Source organism: Heterodontus francisci, chromosome 2 (assembly GCF_036365525.1).
Source record: "Heterodontus francisci isolate sHetFra1 chromosome 2, sHetFra1.hap1, whole genome shotgun sequence".
Lineage (NCBI taxonomy): Eukaryota > Metazoa > Chordata > Chondrichthyes > Heterodontiformes > Heterodontidae > Heterodontus > Heterodontus francisci.
In genome coordinates, this window is record NC_090372.1 from 133,750,010 (window position 1) to 133,771,634 (window position 21,625).

Below are 21,625 nucleotides of genomic sequence, written 5' to 3' on the forward strand. Positions count from 1 at the left end.
AAAAAGAAAAACGAAGTAGTATGGTCAGATGAATGCCAGCCAGCTTTTAAAAAGCTAAAGGCAATCTTCGGTAATGAAGCAGTGTTGGCTGCTCCAAATTTTGCTGAACCCTTCAAAATAGCGATCGATGCTAGTGACCTGGGGTGAATCGGGCATACAAAAACCGATAGGGTACTTTTCAAGAAAACTAAATTGCCATCAAAAAAAGTATTCCACTGTGGAAAAAGAAATATTAGGACTTTTGCTAGCCCTCAAACATTTCAAAGTGTATGTCTGCCAAGATTATAAAGAAACACTAATATGCACTGGCCATAACCCATTAACATTTGTGGAAAAATTTAAAAAACAAAATGCTAGAATATTTAGATGGAGTTTGTTGTTACAGCCTTATCATTTGAAAATTGTACATATTTTAGGGAAAACATTGTTATTGCTGCACTTTGTCACAAATTTAACCTTAAGTTACATGGATGGCGATGGTACAAAGAAAATTTCAGTTAATTATCTGTAGAGTGAATGGGAGCATGAATCTGAAAAAATGCTTAGAGATTTTTCAGTTTTTATTTTTTGCATTATAATGAAATGCATTTTTAAGAATGGCATTTCATTTTGTCAAGGGTGGAGGTGTCAGGAACTATTTTTTTTCTCTTCTGTTTAAAACAATGTGCCTTTAAGACTCTGTCTTCAAACAGTGTACCTTTAAGACTGACAGAAGCTTTTATATTCTGTGTGCCAGCTGCACCTGTTTCCTAGGCAACTGCAGGAGAGAGAAGCCACGTTCTGTAATTGTATCAATCTGACTGTATGTAAAAGATTGGCTGCAACTTGTTTGAACTGGAGACAAACAAACCATGCTGTACACTGAAGGAAGAACCTGTCTATTTCTCAGCAGAGCAAATCTACATTCAGCACAGACTGTGTTTGCCTAAGAAGAAAAGAAAACCCTAGAAAGAACATTTTCATTGTTGGAGGTAGTAAATTCCACTTTACTTGGTAACTCTAAGAGGTCTGTTATAGAAGTAACACTCTCATCACTACAGCCTGCCGGACTGAACATTGAGTTCAATAATTTCAGAGCATGACAGCCCCCCATTTTACTTTCATTTTTAGTTATTTTTTCTTCCTTTTTTTTTTACATTCTTTTTTACATTTTTTTTTACAATCTTTTTTTGCATTTATTTCATTTCATCTTAGTTTGTTCAGTTTGCTTACCCACTGTTTTTTTCAGGTTTTTTTTCAGGTTTGCACTTGCTGCTGTTCAATATTCAGTGTATTTACACCTAATCTGTACTAATGCTTTGTCTTTCAACACACCATTAACATATTGTTTGCCTTTGCTCCGTGACCTTTTGGTCAGCTATGTGGCCTGGTCCAATCTGCACCTTCTCCTTTGTTATCTCTTGCCCCACCCCCACCTCACTTGCTTATAATCTGTGACTTTTCTAATATTTGTCAGTTTCGAAGAAGGGTCACTGACCCAAAACGTTAACTCTGCTTCTCTTTCCACAGATGCTGCCAGACCTGCTGAGTGATTCCAGCATTTCTTGTTTTTGTTTCAGATTTCCAGCATCCGCAGTATTTTGCTTTTACTCTCTATTACTTGTTTGTGTTTGCTGGAATTCTCAGGAAAGTTTCTACCAAAAAACCTGCCAATTTTAAAATACAAGTAGACCTATTGCTGTGCTTCTCGTTGAACTGTGTGATGCCTGCTGCAGCTGAAATACTTTGAATGCCTATCAATTAAAGACTATTTCGTCGAATTCACCTGAAGACTTCAAGTGGCACCTGAGTATTCCTCTCTGGGAAACCTCATGAACTGGGAATGTAACCCACTAGGACTTACAACCCAGCTACTTATTTTATTCTTAACAAACACCATTTTTAATAGCAGCTAATCATTGATTTCTGAATGTGTGTGCATGTGCATGGGGGTTAGGTTAAAATAAGAAGTTATAAGGTCTTTAGACATAAATTTATCTTAATAGTGTTAAGATTTAGTTTATCAATAAATAGTTAATATGTTGTTGTTTAAAGATACCTGGTTTGGTGTATTTTATTCTGGGGGTTAATAAAGTGTTTAATTTGGCTGTTTTCCAGTTAGGTGGAAAAACTTGAATAATATGCTGTGACCTGTGGTGTATTGGGACTGAATTGACAGTGCATTGCTCCTGCCTTGGTCTTAACAATTGATACAGCCATTCCACATCGAATGAATCATAGAATGGCTGTGGCACAGAAGGAGGCCATTCGACAAGTCATTGCCGAATCTCAGCAACTGCAACTCAGCTAGTTCCACTCTCCTTCCTTTTCCCTGTAGCCCTGCAAATATTTCCACTTCAGATGCTTCTCCAATTGCCTTTTGAAAGCCTCAATTGGACCTACTTCACCACACACTCAGGTAGTGCATTCTAGACCCTTTCAACTCACTGCAGAAAAAGCTTCTCCTCTTATCACCGTCGTTCGAATCCCTCCTCTTTATCAATTTCTAGACCATCCAGTACCTCAACTACATCCTCTTTCACGCTCACTTTCGCAGCATCTTCTTCTTTGACAAAGTACTGGTTTACTACCAGTGTCATGCCCTCTGCCTCTGTGGCACAAGTTAACTTCTGCACTCCTCTTTTAGTTGGTGTGATCGATTCTGTCGGACGTCTGGCAAAATCTGTTCAAAAGGAAGTATTGCAAAGCTGGTGAGTAATTGAACCTTAATGCCAAGAGTGCCCACTAGTTTGCGAAAACCTCTCTTGACTAGCACTGTCTGCTGATGGTCTCATAATGGAGTCTGTACTTCAGACGTGTAAGACTGGACTCACACATGGCATAACTTGAGCCTTTGCTTGTGGAATGCAGTTGCCTGATTTACAGAAAAATCAGCACTACAATAGCAGAGAATGGTTTCAATCCATTGACCACTGGATTATGAGCCCAGCACACTTCTGCTGCACCACTCTGCTCACCTGGTTCAAAATATCATTCCACATGCTCTAGATTGCAATTTTTCCTGTGTAGCTCTGATTCTCTTCCACTTTCAGCCCTCCTTCCTTCCAAATTTATTGCGTTCATTCACATAGCACTAAGTGCCAGCATGTCATCCGACCAAAGGCACCCTTGGCCTTCCTCCATTGCTTCTCACAACAATTTACTCACTCAACTGCTAATATGTTGCTCTTATTTCCTTCAAATGCCCTCAACATCAAATTTTCAGACACCCCTTTTCACCCCAAAACTCACAATGCCCTGCAAGGCAAACACAACTTTCTTCTCTTTGCAATTTGAACATTTCCTTTGCTTTCAACACCACTTTGCAGAATTACGTTCAGCAAAAACTTTCCGAAAGCTCACCTGACTACAGGCAGATAATACTTTCAATCTGTTCTTTGCTGCGCTATGGCTAATTACTTCTGCACCACTATTATTGCCAGAATTATCTTCTTTAAGCCCTTCACTCACATTGTGCAGTATTCACTCTGGCATCTCTTACCTTGAAGCGGTCCCATCGAGTAACTCTTGGGTTCTAAATTGTTACAGCCATTCCACATAGAATGAATCATAGATTGGTTGCAGCACAGAAGAAGGCCATTCGACCCATCATTGTGAATGCCGGCTCTCTGCAACAGCAACTCAGATAGTTCCACTCTCCTTCCTTTTCCCCGTAGCCCTGCAAATATTTCCTCTTCAGGTGCTTATCCAATTACCTTTTCAAAGCCTCAATTGGATCTACTTCACCACAAACTCAGGTAGTGCATTCCAGACCGTTTCAATTCGCTGCAGAAAAAGTTTCTCCTCTATTCACCATTGCTTCCTTTGCAAGTCTCCTTAAATTGGTGTCTTGACCGTGACAGTTTTGGCAATGGGACCAGTTTCTCTCTCTATCTACACAGTCCAGACCCCTCATGCTTTTGAATACTTCTATCCAATCTCCTCTCAACCTTCTCTTCTCTAAGAAGAACAAACCCTGCTCCTCCAATCTATCCACGTAACTGAAGTCCTCTGGTGGCACACCCATATCGAAGGAAGATTGGAAGATTCTGGGCAGTACCTCCACAATTGCCACCCTTACTATCCTCAGCATCCTCAGCTGCATGCCATGTAGTCCTGGTGACTCATCAAATTAAATATAGATGGTCTTTCTAATCCCTACTGTTTATCAGTTTCTAGACCATCCAGTATCTCAACTACCTCCTTTTTCACGCTTACTTTGGCAGCATCTTCTTTTTTGATAACAACAGATGCAAAGTATTGGTTTAGTACCAATGTCACGCCCTCTGCCTCTGTGGCACATGTTAATTTCTGCACTCCTCTTTTAGTGGGTGAGAGCGATTCAGGTTGTATGTTCCAGATCCTTTTAACTTGTTGTGCACAAGAGCTTTTCCCCTTGTCATCGTGACTTCTTTTGCCAATCAGTGTCCTCTGGTCCTCGATGCTTCTGCCAATGTGTACTTTTACAACCCAGGCGGGAGTAATACTCTGTTAAGTCAGTCCCACTACCTCACAGGTGACAGCATATTAGTAAAGTTTCCCACCTACCAGAAAAATAGCCGAATTAATCACTTTATTTATCCCCAGAATAAAGCACGCCAAACCAGGTTTCTTTAAACAACAACAAAATTAACTATTTATTAACAAACCAAGTTTTGAACGATAATGAGATGAATCTATACGTATGAAAAGATTTTGCAACTTCCCAATCTTCCTAGCCCACATGCACACACATACATTCAATTACCAACGAAGAAGTCGGGATGTTCGCTGATGATTGCACAATGTTCAGCACCATTCGTGACTCCTCAGGTACTGAAGCAGTCTGTGTAGAAATGCAGCAAGACCTGGACAATATCCAGGCTTGGGCTGATAAGTGGCAAGTAACATTCGCGCCACACAAATGCCAGGCAATGACCATCTCCAACAAGGGAGAATCTAACCATCTCCCCTTGACATTCAACGGCATTACCATCGCTGAATCCCCCACTATCAACATCCTCGGGGCTACCATTGACTGAAAACTGAACTGGAGTAGCCATATAAATACCATGGCTACAAGAGCAGGTCAGAGGCTAGGAATCCTGAGGCGAGTAACTCACCTCCTGACTCCCCAAAGCCTGTCCACCATCTGCAAGGCACAAGTCAGGAGTCTGATGGAATACTCTCCACTTGCCTGGATGGGTGCAGCTCCAACAACACTCAAGAAGCTTGACACCATCCAGGACAAAGCAGCCCGCTTGATTGGCTCCCCATCCACAAACATTCACTCCCTCCACCAGCGACGCACAGTGGCAGCAGTGTGTACCATCTACATGATGCACTGCAGCAATGCACTAAGGCCCCTTAGACAGCACCTTCCAAACCTGCGACCTCTACCAACTAGAAGGACAAGGGCAGCAAATGCATGGGAACACCACCATCTGCAAGTTCCCCTCCAAGTCACACATCATCCTGACTTGGAACTATATCGCCGTTCCTTCACTGTCGCTGGGTCAAAATCCTGGAACTCCCTTCCTAACAGCACTGTAGGTGTACCTACCCCACATGGACTGCAGCGGTTCAAGAAGGCAGCTCACCACCACCTTCTCAAGGGCAATTAGGGATGGGCAATAAATGCTGGCCTGGCCAGCGACGCCCACATCCCGTGAATGAATGAATAAAAAAAAATTTTAAAAGCTGGGTAACGGAAATTGATTTTACAAGAGTCTCTTCGGAATAAATAAATAACATTTGGTTGTATTTTCCTGGATCAGTGAGGTCGCAGAGATGAACAGTCATATGCCACTTGATGTCTCTCCAGGTGAAATTATTGAAGAGCTCTGATGGTAGGTGTTCAGGATTAATTTTGTCTGCAGCAGGCGTCACACAGATCTTTGAGCAACCGGTTGTAGCAACAGGGCTATTTAAATTATTAAAAGTAGCAGTTTAACAGTAGAAATTTTCTTGAGATTTCAGGAACTTCCAAAAAGTACAAAAATGCAACAGGACTCACACTTGAAATTGAGGTTTTTCAGAGTCTGGAGACTACCTTCAACAATGCAGGCTTCCTCTCAGCAAAACAGCCTCTCTCCATAAACTAGTGTTCTTCCAGTGTATAGCAGCTTCTCTTCCTCTGAGTCTTTTCTCTCTCTTCAGGCATAAACAGCAACAAGGGTTTTATCTCCCACTCATTAGCTTTTTCCCCAACTCCTTCAAAGTTCTTTTAACTTAATGAAGAAATCAGAATTTCATTTGTTCCAGGAGTTATTTTCCAAGAGAAAGTGTTTTCTGGGCTGTAATCCTGGCCAGTTCCAGCAGTAACTGAAACTAAAAAGCCTTCTGCAGTGGAATCACAAGATCATTGTAAATCTTTCTGTTGCTTAGATACTAGCTTTACAGCCTGCTCTCTTTAAGCCAAATGTCAACATTCAATGCACAGAAGGTATTTTTTTCTCCTCAGTTTTAAAGGCACATAGACCTTTTCTTTTTGTTACTAAACCAAAAGCGCTTATGACAGTACCCCTTCTATCAGTATCTACTCTGTTCTGACCCCTAATGCTTTTGAACACTTCTATCAAATTTCCTCTCAACCTTGTCTTCTTTAAGGAGAATAACCACAGCTTCTTCAATAAAAGCAAAATACTGCAGATGCTGGAAATCTGAAATAAATACAGAGGGTGCTGGAAATACTCAGCAGGTCAGGCAGCATCTGTGGACAGAGAAGCAGAGTTAATGTTCCAGGTCAGTTCTAGTGAAAGGTCACAGACCTGAAATATTAACCCTGCTTCTCTTTCCACAGATGCTGTCTGACCTGCTGCGTATTTCCAGCACTTTCTGTTTTTATTTCAGATTTCCAATATCTGCAGTATTTTGCTTTTCTTATACCGTCCATCGTGTTGTGGCAGTACCACCATACTAAATGGATAGATTCAGAACAGATCTAGCAGCTCAAAACTGGGCATTCATGACACTAAAAGGTTATCTCACCCAGTTGCCTGGTATAAATCGACAAGCTTTTCTCTTATCCAGTCCAGCTTGGGCCTTTTAGTCTTTGTTCCAATTCCCACTCCGGGTGATGATCTACGCCCCAGGCGGTGGTGAGGAATTTTTTTTGTTTTATTTCCAAAATATACTTTATTCATAAAAATCTGTAAAAATTACATTACCAGTTTCAAACAGCACCAAGTCAAAAAATACAAACAGTGCAAAGGAGGTCCATTTGCTTCATTACAATCATGAGTTGCCTCACAACCCTCCCATTTCACATTTGTCATGCCAATTACATTTTTACATTTTACAGCAAATGAAAATTTTCCCGATACAGTTCGAGGGGTTTCCCATGGATCCAGCCCCTCAGTTCAGCTTGGTGGGGGGACCTGACACTGTGGTCTTTCCCCATTGAGCCTTTGCTGCGGTGGAGAGGAATTGTTGCTTGACACGTTGACCAATGATCCAGCTGCACAGCAATGAAACAAAGGTATAAGGCCCTTTTATCCACTTCCGTGCACAACTTTCCTTGGGCTCAGATCTTGTGGCGATCAATGATTGGTTTCCTCCTTGCATGTTCGGCGCCGTGAATGGTCAGGTATGATATCACCCCACATGTTAGGGTCTCTCACCCGGGCTGACACTAACACAATAGGACAAGACCCCACTTCTGGCTGTTACAAGAACTCACAATGGGGCCCATCCTGTAAATGTTTTGATATGCATACATCCAGGATGTCTGTTATCAGGGCAAATGCTTTAACAATTACTGATGATCATTTTAACCATTACTGTTAATCATATGTGTCTGGGATGCTGGTAAATGCTTGGTGGTAAAACACATCTCCTGCCTCCAGATATTGAGAACAAGTATGCAAACAAAGGATTTCCTGTGACTGAGGGTTTAACCAGACATGCTGTCTCATCACCGTTTGGATATACAAATTCCACAACATAGCAGGCATAGTTCAGAGAGAGAGAACAACTGATTACTTTTTGACACTTTAACATGTACAGTGACTCAGCTAATCAATTCTTCATGTTCCTATTAATTAGCTCATATATTTAAGAGACCACTTCACAAGTTACCATTGATGTAGCGGAGGATGGCTTCAATCTATGGACCTTTGGGTAATGGACCCAGCACACTTCCACTGCACCACTCCTCTCACATGCTTCTCTCAAAATTCTGCAGATACTGTCTGACCTACTGAGTATTTCAAGCATTTTCTGTTTTTATACCACTCTGCTCATACGCTTCACATGAATACTGCAGATGGTCTGCAATACAATCCATCCTCTGTAGCTATCTTTGTCTTTAACTGAATGTCATCTTTTTTCCCAAATTGACTGCAGATAATCACATACTACTCTGGCCTCGTGTGCATTGCCCACTTCCTTTGTTCCAGCACAAGCAGCCATTATTTAGCTGTCTAGCTCCTAATGTCTGAAATTCCTTCCCTAAACCTTTTTGCCTCTCTTTCCTGTCCGTCTTTAAGACAGTTCTTAAAACCTACTTCTTTGTCCAAGGTTTTAGTCACCCATCCTAACACTTCCTCACTTGGATTCATTTCAATTTTTATCTGATTACACTGCTGCGACATGCCTTGGAGCCTTTTACAACATTAAAAGCACTGTACAAATGCAAGCTGTCATTGGTCAAAGTAACAGTAACTGCAATGTGGTAACAGGCCTTATCCTCATTGATCTCTCTCTGTGGTGTTCAATGTAGGTGACTATGTCTTTTTCCCCTGCTCCAGGTCCTTCAAACTGTATTGACTGGTTTCAGCCCTACTTGTCAAAACAGTACTACCTCATTTACAGAAATTCTTTTCGTCCTGCTTCTTTACTTTCATCTTGTAAGCTTCCCAGAAATCCATCCGAGTTACTTCTTTTCCTCAAATACATGTTAAACCTTGGTGAAATCTATATGCATGACATCAGCTTCCACGTATACATTTTCTCTCTATCATAATGTTGACAAATTGTGAATAGCCATCTAAATCTTAACTGCTGGAGTTCCACTGTCACTACTATCGGTGTCATGTTGACTCAGAATCACAGAATCGACACAGCGCAGAAAGAGGCCATTCGATCCATCATGTCTGCACCGGCTCTCCGAATACGCAATTCACCTAATGCCATTCCCCTGCTTTCTCCCCGTAACCCTGCACATTCTTCCTATATAGAAAACAGTATTATTCCCTTCTGAAAGCCTTGATTGAACCTGCCTCCACTGCACTCTCAGGCAGTGCATTCCAGATCCTAACCACTCGTTGCATAAAGAAGTTTTTTCTCAAGTTGCTTTTGCCCTCTCGTTCTCGATCATTTCACAAGTGGGAACATTTTTTCAATATCCACTCTGTCCAGACCCCTCATGATTTTGAATACTTGTATCAAATCTTTTCTCAGCCTTCTCTTCTCCAAGGAAAACAGTCCCAACTTCTCCAATCTATCTTCATAACTGAAGTTCCTCATCCCTGGAACCATTCTCATGAATCGTTTCTGTACTTTCTCTAATGCCTTCACATCTTTCCTAAAGTGCGGCGCCCAGAACTGAATGCAATACTCCAGCTGAGGTCGAACTAGTGTCTTATACAAGTTCAACATAACCTCCTTGCTCTTGTACTCTATGTTCCTATTAATAAAGCCCGGGATATTGTATGCTTTATTAACTGCTCTCTCAACCTGTCCTGCCATCTTCAATGACTCATGCACATATATCCCCAGGTTCCTATGCTCTTGCACCCGCTTTAGAGTTGTACCCTTTATTTTGTCTCTCCATGTTCTTCCTACTAAAATGAATCACTTCACATTTCTCCACATTGAACATCATCTGCCACTTGTCTGCCAATTCCATCAACTTGTCTGTGTCCTTTTGAAGTTCTACACTATGCTCACAGATTCCCAGTTTCATATCATCTGCAAATTTTGAAATTGTGCCCTGTACACCATGGTCTAGGTCATTAACACATATCAGGAAAAGCAAGGGTCCCAACACTGACCCCCTGGAGAATTGCACTACAAACCTTCCTCCAGCCCAAAGAACATCCATTAACCACTACTCTCTGTCTCCTGTCACTCAACAAATTTCGTATCCATGTTGCTGTCAATTTTATTCCATGACTATAATTTTGCTCATGAGTCTGTTCTGCAGTACTGTATCAAATGCCTTTTGGAAGTCCATGTACACTACATCAACAGCATTGCCCTCAACAACCCTGTCTGTTACCTCTTCAAAACACTTCAGCAAGTTAGTCAAACATGATTTTCCTTTAATGAATCCAGGCGGACTTTCCTTAACTAACCCGCATTTGTCTATCTGCCTGTTAATTTGGTCCCAAATTATTGTTTCTAGAAGTTTTCCCACCACCGAAGTTAAACTGACTGGCCTGTAGTTGCTAGGCTTATCTTTACATCCTTTTTTGAACAAGGGTTTAACATTTGCAATTCTCCATTCCTCTGGCACCACCCGAGCCTAAGGATGACTGGAAAATTATGGCCAGTGCCTCCGCAATTTCCACTCTCACTTCCCTCAGTATCCTTGGATGCATCTCATCCAGGCCTGGTGCTTTTTCAACTTTAAGCATAGACAACCTATCTAATACTTCCTCCCCATCTATTTTAAATCCTTCTAGTGTATTAATTACCTCCTCTTTCACTGTGGCCTGGGTAGCATAGTCTTTCTTGCTAAAGACAGATCCAAAGTATTCATTTAATACCTCAGTTATTCCCCCTTTTGGTCCTTAATTGGCCCTTCTCTACCTTTTCCTGTTTATATGCTGATAGACAACTTTGGGATTCCCTTTTATGTTAGCTGCCAGTCTCTTTTCATACTCTCTCTTTTGCTTCTCTTATTTGCCTTTTCAGTTTCCTTCTGAGCCTTCTATATTCAGCCTGGTTCTCCATTGTATTATACACACTGTTTTGCTCCTGGTGCTGTGTTAGCCCCATACTCACCATGGAAAGGAACAACAGTAAGCCATTCAGCCTCTTGGCTCCTTGTTTGCCCCTATCCTGTTGCCCAGGTGGCTCCGTGTTTGCCCCTGCTCATGGTGCCCAGGTGACACTCTCTCTGGCGCAGCTGCAGCTGTTACCCTGGCAACCAAATGGCGTCCTGCCCGAAGCGGAGGTGACGTAGCCCGCGTGGACCGGAAGCTTGGTGCTGTGAGGAGGCTTTATTGCTGGTCCGTTTGGCGATGAAGTTCCGAGCTAAGATCGTGGACGTCGGTTGTTTAAATCATTTCACCCGTAAGTGAGCCCGGGGTGCTTGTGTGGAACCAGGCAGGTGAAGCACGTTGCAGGTTACTGGCGGCCCATATTATTCTCTCGCTTCCGTCGAGCTGCAGGCCTGTCGCATCCTCTGTCAGGATGCAGCTTCACCTGCTGACCACTTCCCTGTTGTCTCTGCTACAATTACTTGTAAGAAAAATCCACGCAATCATTTTAAGTTTCTTGACCATTGACTCAATTTTCTTCTCGGATCAATCATTCTTCTCTCATTGCAGTTTCAAACCCTATCCTTTATCCGGACAATTTCCACCTTTAGGCCGCTGTTGACTGCTACCGTTCCTGCCACTGCTGCTGAAACGTTTATCCACATTCATATCTACTCAATTTTTCCAGCACCTATCCTTGCAATCTTCACAAACTCTCATTCATCCCAAACGTTTCCTTTCCATCTTGCCGTTCACATGCGACCAGTTGCTGCTTTTTATATAACGCCACTCAATGCAGATTTACCAAAATGACACTGGGTTAAATTATGGGGATGGGTTGTATTCCCTTGATTATAGAAGATTAAGGGGGTGAGACAGTTCAAGCATATTCAATGATTAAACAGAATCACAGAAAGTTTATGCTCAGAAAGAGGCCATGTGGCCCATTGTGTCTGCGCGGCTGAAAAACGAGCCTCCCAACCGAATTGCACTTTCCAGTGTTGGGTCTGTAAGCCCTGCAAGATACGGCATTTGACGTGCATATCCAGGCACCTTTTAAATGAGTTGAGGCTTTCTGCCTCCACTACCCTTACAGGCAGAGAGTTCCAGACCTCTACCAGCCTCTGGGTGGAAAACCTTTCCTCCTCTCCCCTCTAATCTTTCTACCAATTACTTTAAACCTATGCCCCCTAGTGACTGACCTCTCTGCTAAGGTAACTAGGCCCTTCCCATCCACTCTGTCTGGGCCCCTCACAATTTTGTACATCTCAATCAAATCTGGTTCAATGTGATAGATAGAAACTGTTTTCTCTGGTAGGAGAGTCCAGAACAAGGGGTCATAACCTTTAAATTAGAGCTAGGCTACTCAAGCGTGATGTTAGAAAGCACTTTTCTTTTAGACATGGGTTGTGGAAATCTGGAATCCTCTCTCCAAAATAGCTTTTGAGGCTCAATTGAAAATTTCAAACTGGGAATGAGAGTTTTTTGTTGGGCAAAGGTATTAGAAGTTATGAAACTAAGGTGGGTAAATGGAGTTAACATACAGATCAGCCATGACCCAATTAAAATAGGGAAACACATGAACTGATTTATGCACAGCACAATCCCCAAAACAGCAATGAAATAAAGGTTGGACAGGATCACCAGGAAAACTCATCTGTCCTTCATCCAAAAGTCTCATCCAAAAGATAGCATCTCCAACAATCCACCACTTTCTGAGTTTTACACTGAAGTGTCAACCTATATTCTGTGCTTAGGTTTCTCGAGTGGAGCTTGAACCCATTATTTACTGAGTCAGAGGTGACAGTAGTGCCACTGAAACAGTTTTGATGCTTCGGTTGGGCAGTAGCCTGTTTGGTGGCCATTGGGAGGGGGGTGGGAGAATAGTTGTAAGGCAACCTGTTCTAGGGTTTTAGAAAGAAAGGGAAGGTTGATGGTGGAGTGGTAATTGGAGAGACTGGAGGATATGAGCATAGGTATTTTGAAGAACGCATTATGGTAACATGTCCCTCTCTTTCAGATTTGTCGTCAATATCTCCCTCCCCTCAAAAAACACCACCCCCGACCCTTCTCATAGAGTCACAGAGTTATACAGCACAGAAACAGGCCCTTAAGCCCATCGTGTCTGTGCCAGCCATCAAGCACCTAAATATTCCAATCCCATTTTCCAGCACTTGGCCCGTAGACGTGTATGCAGTGGCATTTCAAGTGCTCATCTAAATACTTCTTAAATGTTGTGAGGGTTCCTGCCTCTACCACCACTTCAGGCAGTGCGTTCCAGATTCCAACCACTCTCTGGGTGAAATTTTCTTTCCTCAAATCCCCTCTAAACCTCCTGCACCTTACCTTAAATCTAAGCCCCTTGGTTATTGACCCCTCTGCTAAGGGAAAAAGTTTCTTCCTATCTAACCTATCAATGCCCCTCATAATTTTGTATACCTCAATCATATCTCCCCTCAGCCTTCTCTGCTCTAAAGAAAACAACCCTAGCCTTTTCAGTCTCTCTTCATAGCTGAAATGCTCCAGCCCAGGTAACATCCTGGTGAATCTCCTCTGCACCCTCTCCAGTGCAGTCACATCCTTACGATGGTGTGGTGCCCAGAACTGTACACAGTACTCCAGCTGTGGCCTAGCTAACATTTTATACAGCTCCATCATAACCTCCCTGCTCTTATATTCTGACCCTCTGTACTTCCTCGGGTCCTACCATCCATTGTATATTCCCTTGCCTTGTTATTCCTTCCAAAATGCATCACCTCACACTTCTCAGGATTAAATTCCATTTGCCACAGCTCCGCCCATCTTACCAGCCCATCTATATTGTCCTGTAATCTAAGGCTTTCCTCCTCACTATTTACGACACCACCAATTTTCATGTCGTCTGCGAACTTACTGTTCATACCCCCTATATTCACGTCTAAATCATTAATGTACACTACAAACAGCAAGGGTCCCAGCACCGATCCCTGCAGTACACCACTTGTCACAGGCTTCCACTCGCAAAAACAACCCTCGACCATTACCCTCTGCCTCCTGCCACTAAGCCAATTTTGGATCCAAATTGCCCTGGATCCCATGGGCTCTTACCTTCTTAACCAATCTCCCATGTGGGATCCTTATCAAAAGCCTTACTGAAGTCCATATAGACTACATCAACTGCTTTACCCTCATCTACACATTTCGTCACCGCCTCAAAAAATTCTATCACATTAGTCAGACATGATCTCCCCCTGACAAAGCCATGCTGACTATCCCTGATTAATCCCTGTCTCTCCAAGTGGAGATTAATCCTGTCCCTGAGAATATTTTCCAATATTTTCCCTACCACTGATGTTAGACTCACCGGCCTGTAATTACCAAGTTTATCCCTGCTACCCTTCTTAAATAATGGTACCACATTTGCTGTCCTCCAATCCTCTGGTACCTCTCCTGTGGCCGAAGAGGATTTGAAAATTTGTGTCAGAGGCCCTGCAAACTCCTCCCTTGCCTCACATAACAGCCTGGGATACATCTCATCTGGGTCTGGGGATTTATCCACTTTTAAGCCCGCTAAAACAGCTAACACTTCCTCCCTTTCAATGCTAATATGTTCAAGTATATCACAATCCCCCTCTCTGATCTCTACACCTACATCGTCCTTCTCCATAGTGAACACAGATGAAAAGTAATCATTTAAAACCTCACCTACATCCTCCGGCTCCACACACACATTGCCACTTTGGTCCCTAATGGGCCCTACTCTTTCCCTGGTTATCCTCTTGCCCTTAATATACTTATAAAACGCCTTAGGATTTTCCTTTATCTTGCCTGCCAGTGTTTTTTCATGTCCCCTCTTCGCTCTCCTGATTACTTTTTGAAGTACCCCCCCCCCCTACACTTTCTGTACTCCTCTAGTGCCTCCACTGTTTTCAGCACTCTGAATCTGCCATACGCCTCTTTTTTTTCCTGATCCAGTCCTCTATATCCCTTGACATCCAGGGTTCCCTGGACTTGTTGGTCCTACCCTTCACCATAATGGGTACATGTTGGCTCTGAACTCTCACTATTTCCTCTTTGAATGACTCCCACTGATCTGATGTTGACTTTCTGACAAGTAGCTGCTCCCAGTCCACTTTGGCTAGATCCTGTTTTATCATCTTAAAATTGTCCTTCCCCCTATTCAGTACCTTTATTTTCAGTCCATCTTTGTCCCTTCCATAACTACCTTAAATCTTAGAGTTATGGTCACTATCCCCGAAATGTTCCCCCACTGACACTTCTACCACTTGTCCGGCTTCATTTCCTCGGAATAAGTCCAGTACTGCCCCTTCTCTTGTAGGCCTATCTACGTACTGGCTCAAAAAGCTCTCCTTATGCATTTTAAGAATTCCGCCCCCTTTAAACCTTTCGCACTAAGACTATCCCGGTTGATATTGGGGAAGTTGAAATCCCCTACCATTATTACCATTTTATTTTTACACCTCTCTGAGATTTGCCTACATATCTGGTCCTGTATCTCTCCCTGACTATTTGGTGGCCTGTAGTAAACTCCCAGCCAAGTGATTGCCCCCTTTTTGTTTTTAAGTTCTCCCCATATGGCCTCATTTGAGGAACCTTCTAAGGTATCATCCCTCCTTACTGCAGTAATTGACTCCTTGATCAACAGTGCACTGCCACCTCCTCTTTTACCCCCTCCCCTGTCATGCCTGAAGATTCTATATCCTGGAATATTGAGCTGCCAGTCCTGCCCTCCCTCAACCATGTCTCTGTGATAGCAGTAATATAATGCCATGTGCTAATCGATGCCCTCAATTCATCTGGCTTACTAGTAAGACTCCTTGCATTAAAATAGATGCAATCCAGCATTGTATTTTTCACTTGTGCCTTAACAGTTCTATATTTGCTCTGCCTTCCAGACTGACTCATTTTCTCTTCTATATTTGACTGTGCATCACCCCCTACTGTAACTTCACTCTGTATCCCATCCCCCTGCCAAATTAGTTTAAACACCCCCAACAGCACTAGCAAACCTCCCAGTGAGGATGTTGATCCCGTTCCAGTTCAGGTGCAACCCGTCCAACTTGTACAGGTCCCACCTTTGCCAGAAACAGACCCAGTGATCCAGGAAACTAAAGCCTTCCCTCCTGCACCACCTCCGCAGCCATGCCTTCATCTGCTCTGTGCTCCTATTCCTGTACTCACTAGCACGTGGCACTGGGAGTAATCCAGAGATTACAACCTTTGAGGTCCTGCTGTTTAACCTGCTACTTAGCTCCCTAAATTCTTGTTGCAGGACCTCATCCTTCTTTCTACCTATGTCGTTGGTACCAATGTGTACCACGACCTCTGACTGTTCACCCTCTCCCTTCAGAATGTCCTGCAGCCGCTCCGAGACATCCTTGACGCTAGCACTAGGGAGGCAATTTACCATCCTGGAGTTGCGTTTACGGCCACAGAAACGCCTGTCTTTTCCCCTTACGATTGAATCCCTTATCGGTCTTTTTCAGCCCCTCCTGAGCAGCAAAGCCATCCGTGGTGCCATGAACTTGCTGTTGCTGCTTTCTCCTGGGAGGCCATCCCCCTTCAACAGTATCCAAAGCGGTATATCTGTTTGAGAGAGGGATGGCCACAGGGGACCCCTGCACTACCTGCCTGCGCCTACTACTCCTCCTAGTGGTCACCCATCCCTTTTCTGCCTCTGCAGCCATTACCTGCGGTGGGACCACTTCGCTAACTTGCTATCCACGACATCCTCAGCATCGTGGATGCTCCACAGTGAGTCCACCTGCAGCTCCAGCTGCGCAATGTGGTCAGCTAGAAGCTGCAGCTGGGCACACTTCCTGCACACATGGTCGCCATGGCTTAGCCTGAGATTAAGCTCCTTAGTTACTTCCTTTAATTTTGAGTACTAATTACGATAGGGACCTTATTCTACTCCAAACACTGCCTACTACAATCTAAATTCCCTACCTTTACTTTTACTTCGGCTATTGAAAGGAGTAAAAAAAGGGTAGAAATACTCACCTATTCCTACTTACCAATCAGCTGCCTCCCCTTGCAACGTGTCACTTTCTGAACTGTGACGTCAGTCCTGAAACTCTCTCGCTGTCCTTGTGAAAGCGTGTGAGAGTATCTTGAGCTGCTGGGACTCCCGCTCGGCAGTGCCTGTCTCCTCGCAGGTCTGCTCAGTCTCGCCTCTCTCCTTGCAAACTACCACCCTAGTCTCCCTTTGCTTTCTAAATCCATGTCAATCTTTCCCATAATTCCATGTTTGAAAGTCATCAATGAGGTTTCGGCCATGGCTATAGCCATTATCACAGTCACAAATTACATTCAATGTGACTGACCTATTGCGCTATCCCTCCTCATCCTTCTTCACCTCTGCAACTTTTGACAAGGCTGACACTGTTGACCATATCATCCTCCTCCAATGCCTCTCCTTTGCTGTCCAGCTGAGTGGGACTGGCCTAGCCTGGTTCCATTCTGATTTATCAAGGCATAGCCAGATATGGCTTCTCTTTCCACACCTTTACCTTACGTTACAATCAGGCAAGGCGGAGTCGTAAGGAGGGGTCTTGTCCTTCCTCTTATTTGATCGCACCGTTTATTCCTTTTTAAACAGTGGATGTGCTTGTTATGATCGTAAAAGCACCAGTTGGACAGGTTTTCTTGAGTTTGAACAAGTAAAAGGTGAGTTTATTATACTTAATCTAAACCTGAACTAATAAAATAATAACATTACAGTACACTCACAAACACAATCACGAGAATCACACACAAACAGATAGATTAGAGTGATGAGGAGTAGATTTGCGGTTGGATTAGAGTCCAGAACAAATAGAAATTAATACAAAGCTTGTGGAGTTGGGTGATTCTGTTGTCCTCCGGCTGAACAAAGAAAATTACAGCACAGGAACAGGCCCTTCGGCCCTCCAAGCCTGCGCCGATCCAGATCCTCTATCTAAACCTGTCGCCTATTTTCTAAGGGTCTGTATCTCTTTGCTTCCTGCCCATTTATGTATCTGTCTAGATACATCTTAAAAGACGCTATCGTGCCCGTGTCTACCACCTCCGCTGGCAACGCGTTCCAGGAACCCACCACCCTCTGCGTAAAGAACTTTCCACGCATATCCCCCCTAAACTTTTCCCCTCTCACTTTGAACTCGTGACCCCTAGTAATTGAATCCCCCACTCTGGGAAAAAGCTTCTTGCTATCCACCCTGTCTATACCTCTCATGATTTTGTACACCTCAATCAGGTCCCCCCTCAACCTCCGTCTTTCTAATGAAAATAATCCTAATCTACTCAACCTCTATTCATAGCTAGTGCCCTCCATACCAGGCAACATCCTGGTGAACCTCCTCTGCACCCTCTCCAAAGCATCTACATCCTTTTGGGAATGTGGCAACCAGAACTGCACGCAGTATTCCAAATGTGGCCGAACCAAAGTCTTATACAACTGTAACATGACCTGCCAACTCTTATACTCAATACCCCGTCCGATGAAGGAAAGCATGCCGTATGCCTTCTTGACCACTCTATTGATCTGCGTTGCCACCTTCAGGGAACAATGGACCTGAACACCCAAATCTCTCTGTACATCAATTTTCCCCAGGACTTTTCCATTTATTGTATAGTCCACTCTTGAATTGGATCTTCCAAAATGCATCGCCTCGCATTTACCCTGATTGAACTCCATCTGCCATTTCTCTGCCCAAATCTCCAATCTATCTATATTCTGCTGTATTCTCTGACAGTCCCCTTCACTGTCTGCTACTCCACCAATCTTAGTGTCGTCTGCAAACTTGCTAATCAGACCACCTATACTTTCCTCCAAATCATTTATGTATATCACAAACAACAGTGGTCCCAGCACGGATCCCTATGGAACACCACTGGTCACACGTCTCCATTTTGAGAAACTCCCTTCCACTGCTACTCTCTGTCTCCTGTTGCCCAGCCAGTTCTTTATCCATCTAGCTAGTACACCCTGGATCCCATGCGACTTCACTTTCTCCATCAACCTACCATGGGGAACCTTATCAAACGCCTTACTGAGGTCCATGTATATGACATCTACAGCCCTTCTTGAAGTTTTCTTGAAGTCTTTGGCTGGTGGAAGTGCACTTTATAGCTGGCCCACCTAGGTCAGGGCTTTCTTGGAGGCAGAACTGTAGGTGGCTTTCTTCCCCTGGTGTCTTTATCCTGGAACTGGCAGCTCGGCTTCACATGCCCCACCAGGCCTTCTGGAGAGAGAGAGAGAGAGAGACAGCCCTCCTGTCTTCTGCACACTTTGAGTCACTGGCTCATCTGCCTTTTCCAAAAGAAACTTCCAGCTTTCACAGTGATGGAAGATGATCACATGACTGCCTCTGCATTCTCTGGAACCTTCTAATGAGATTCAAGTTTGGGAATTTCAGTCTCTCAGGCCTCTGGATATTTATATTTGGAAGGGTTGATCTTTCAATGTTCATGTCCCCGGATAGCTTTGAATGACTTGCTAATGAAAGCAATCTCCTGTTGTTCAATCAATAGAACAAGCCATTGTTTTGGGTACAGGCTCATCAGACTCGTGTCTCCTGTTTTATGCCTTGGAATGTGCAAGGTGATCAAATGCAAATTGTGGTGGCCATCTTGGCTGTCAGACTTTTCTGAAAGTTAACGGTAGGATTCTAGCTCTTTTTGTTTCATTAAAAGTTTAATGTAGGCTTCCAATCGCTGAATTAAAAAATCCTTCTTTGGCATAGCAGGTTTTCTTGACAATTCTGGGAGTTCCCCAAGGATCCATCCATTCTATTTCTCATCTGTTCATCGGCGACATCATCCAATACATGGTAAATTCCACGTATTGACTAACGACACCCAGCTCCTCCTCGCCACCACCTCTGTTGTCCCCTTCACTGCTTATGAATTGCCATGCTGCTTGTCTGATGAGCAGAAATTTCCTCCAATTAAATATTGGGAAGATCAAAGCCATTCTTTTAGGCCCTCGCCAGAAACTATATTCCAAAAGCACTAATTCCCTCACCTCTCTGGTCACTTTCTGAGACTGAACTGGACTGTTTGTGACAGAGTGGATCACACACTCTGCTTTGAGCTGAAAGGCTCAAGTCCCAATCCTGAGACCTGAGCACACAATCTCGGTTGACACCTTCGTGCAGTATGGAGGGAATGCTATCCTGTCAAAGGTGCTGTCTTTTGGATGAGATAGTAAACCGAGGCTCCTTTCAGATGGATGTAAAATATACCATGGCACTGTTTTGAAGAAGAGCAGGGGAGTTCTTCCCAGTATCCTGCCCAATATTTTTCCCTGAACCAATATCACTAAAAACAGATCATCTGGTCATTATCAAATTGTTGCTTGTAGGACTTTTCAGAATAGTGACAAAGCACTCGCTGGCTTTCAAACACTGAGGATATGAAAGGTCCTATATAAATGTAAGTCTGCCTTTCTTACATTGTAAATTCCCCAAAGATGTGGAATTAAAAATTATTACTGAAACTTGATTCTTAAATGTATGTAAATTGTGCCTAATTTTTATCTGCTTAAAGTGTAACAATACCTTCCTGCTGCTCAATTAAGTTTCAACATTTTTCTTTAATTCCACAGTATCATGTTAAAACCTGGCCTTCCCATACACCCAGCCACAGTTGACAATGATGCCAATAAAGCATGCTTTGAGCAAAGATAATTTAATGAGTAAACCTATTGCAGGGTGTGGTGTGGGCCATAAAAAAAAGAAATGTACCAAATTTTATCCCCAGTATTTTCTGAAATAGCTGCTCTGAAGTGGATCAGTAATTAGGGAATTACAACTGGCATCTGTGTCTATTGTCAAGAAAGTGGGGGAAATCAGCCTGGTTGATCATATCTGTTCATTATCCAGTGATCTGTCCTGAAAAGTGGGCAGATGTAGACATCAGATGAGGACAGAAGCAGCCTGAACGGTACAGTCTATTATGCTTAATTCAAAGTTGAATAATTGAAATTATTCGATGATTCAAATTTTTGGAGCTACACGTCATTACTTTCTTGGAAAAATTCACATTTTCAATGTAAAAATTAGCTTGGAGTTATCGGTGAGTAAACTATAGTGGATGTGTTTTGTGAATCATTGGATTGGTTTATATTTTCAGGTGTTGTGAACACTATCTCCAAGCTCACCAAGTCATGTATTCTAAGACTTACCAGTGACAAGCTCTACTTTATCCTTTCTGACAAAGTGGCCAGTGGAGGTGTTGCAATGTGGTGTCAGCTATTTCAGGTAAACTAGGGTTTAACAAAAATGCTTGTGCTTTATGGTTAAATGTGTGGTCCCAGCTTGTGTGTCATTTGTGAGATATATTTTTGTTAATTTGTATTACTTTCGGGTGGGAGGTGGGGAGCTCAGGAGCCACCAACATTTCGACTGGGCAAACCATATTAGCAAATGTGGCTTGTAGGACGAGTTCTGGAATGAATTTGAGACAGTTTTCTGGAGTAATGTGTTGAGGAACCAACTGGGGAACAGGCTAATTTACATCTAGTGCTGTGGTAATATGATTGGGTTAATTAATAATCTGATAATGTTTAGAGTAATGCGGTTAAGTCTGAAATTAGAGTCTTAAATTTAAGCAAAACAAATTACAGAGGTGTTTAATTTTGGCCTCTTGAGCACCTTGATTTTAATTGCTGCCCCAATGATGGCCATGCCTTCAGGTGCCTAGGCCCTAAACTCTGGAATACTCTCCCTACATCTCTCTGCCTCTCTACCTCACTT

General features: G+C 43.1%; 1 protein-coding gene across 5 annotated transcripts in view; it reads left to right on the forward strand.

Moving 5' to 3' along the window:
- Positions 1–11,090: 11,090 nt before the first annotated feature.
- Positions 11,091–21,625, forward strand: part of hus1 (HUS1 checkpoint clamp component) — a 43,193-nt gene continuing 32,658 nt past the window's right edge. For all 5 annotated transcript variants that reach the window (XM_068011124.1, XM_068011154.1, XM_068011164.1 and 2 more), the window contains exons 1-2: positions 11,091–11,199; positions 21,003–21,130. In XM_068011124.1, coding sequence (XP_067867225.1) covers positions 11,148–11,199; positions 21,003–21,130 — 180 coding nt within the window. In that variant the 5' untranslated portion in view covers positions 11,091–11,147. The remainder of the gene's footprint in view (positions 11,200–21,002; positions 21,131–21,625) is intronic.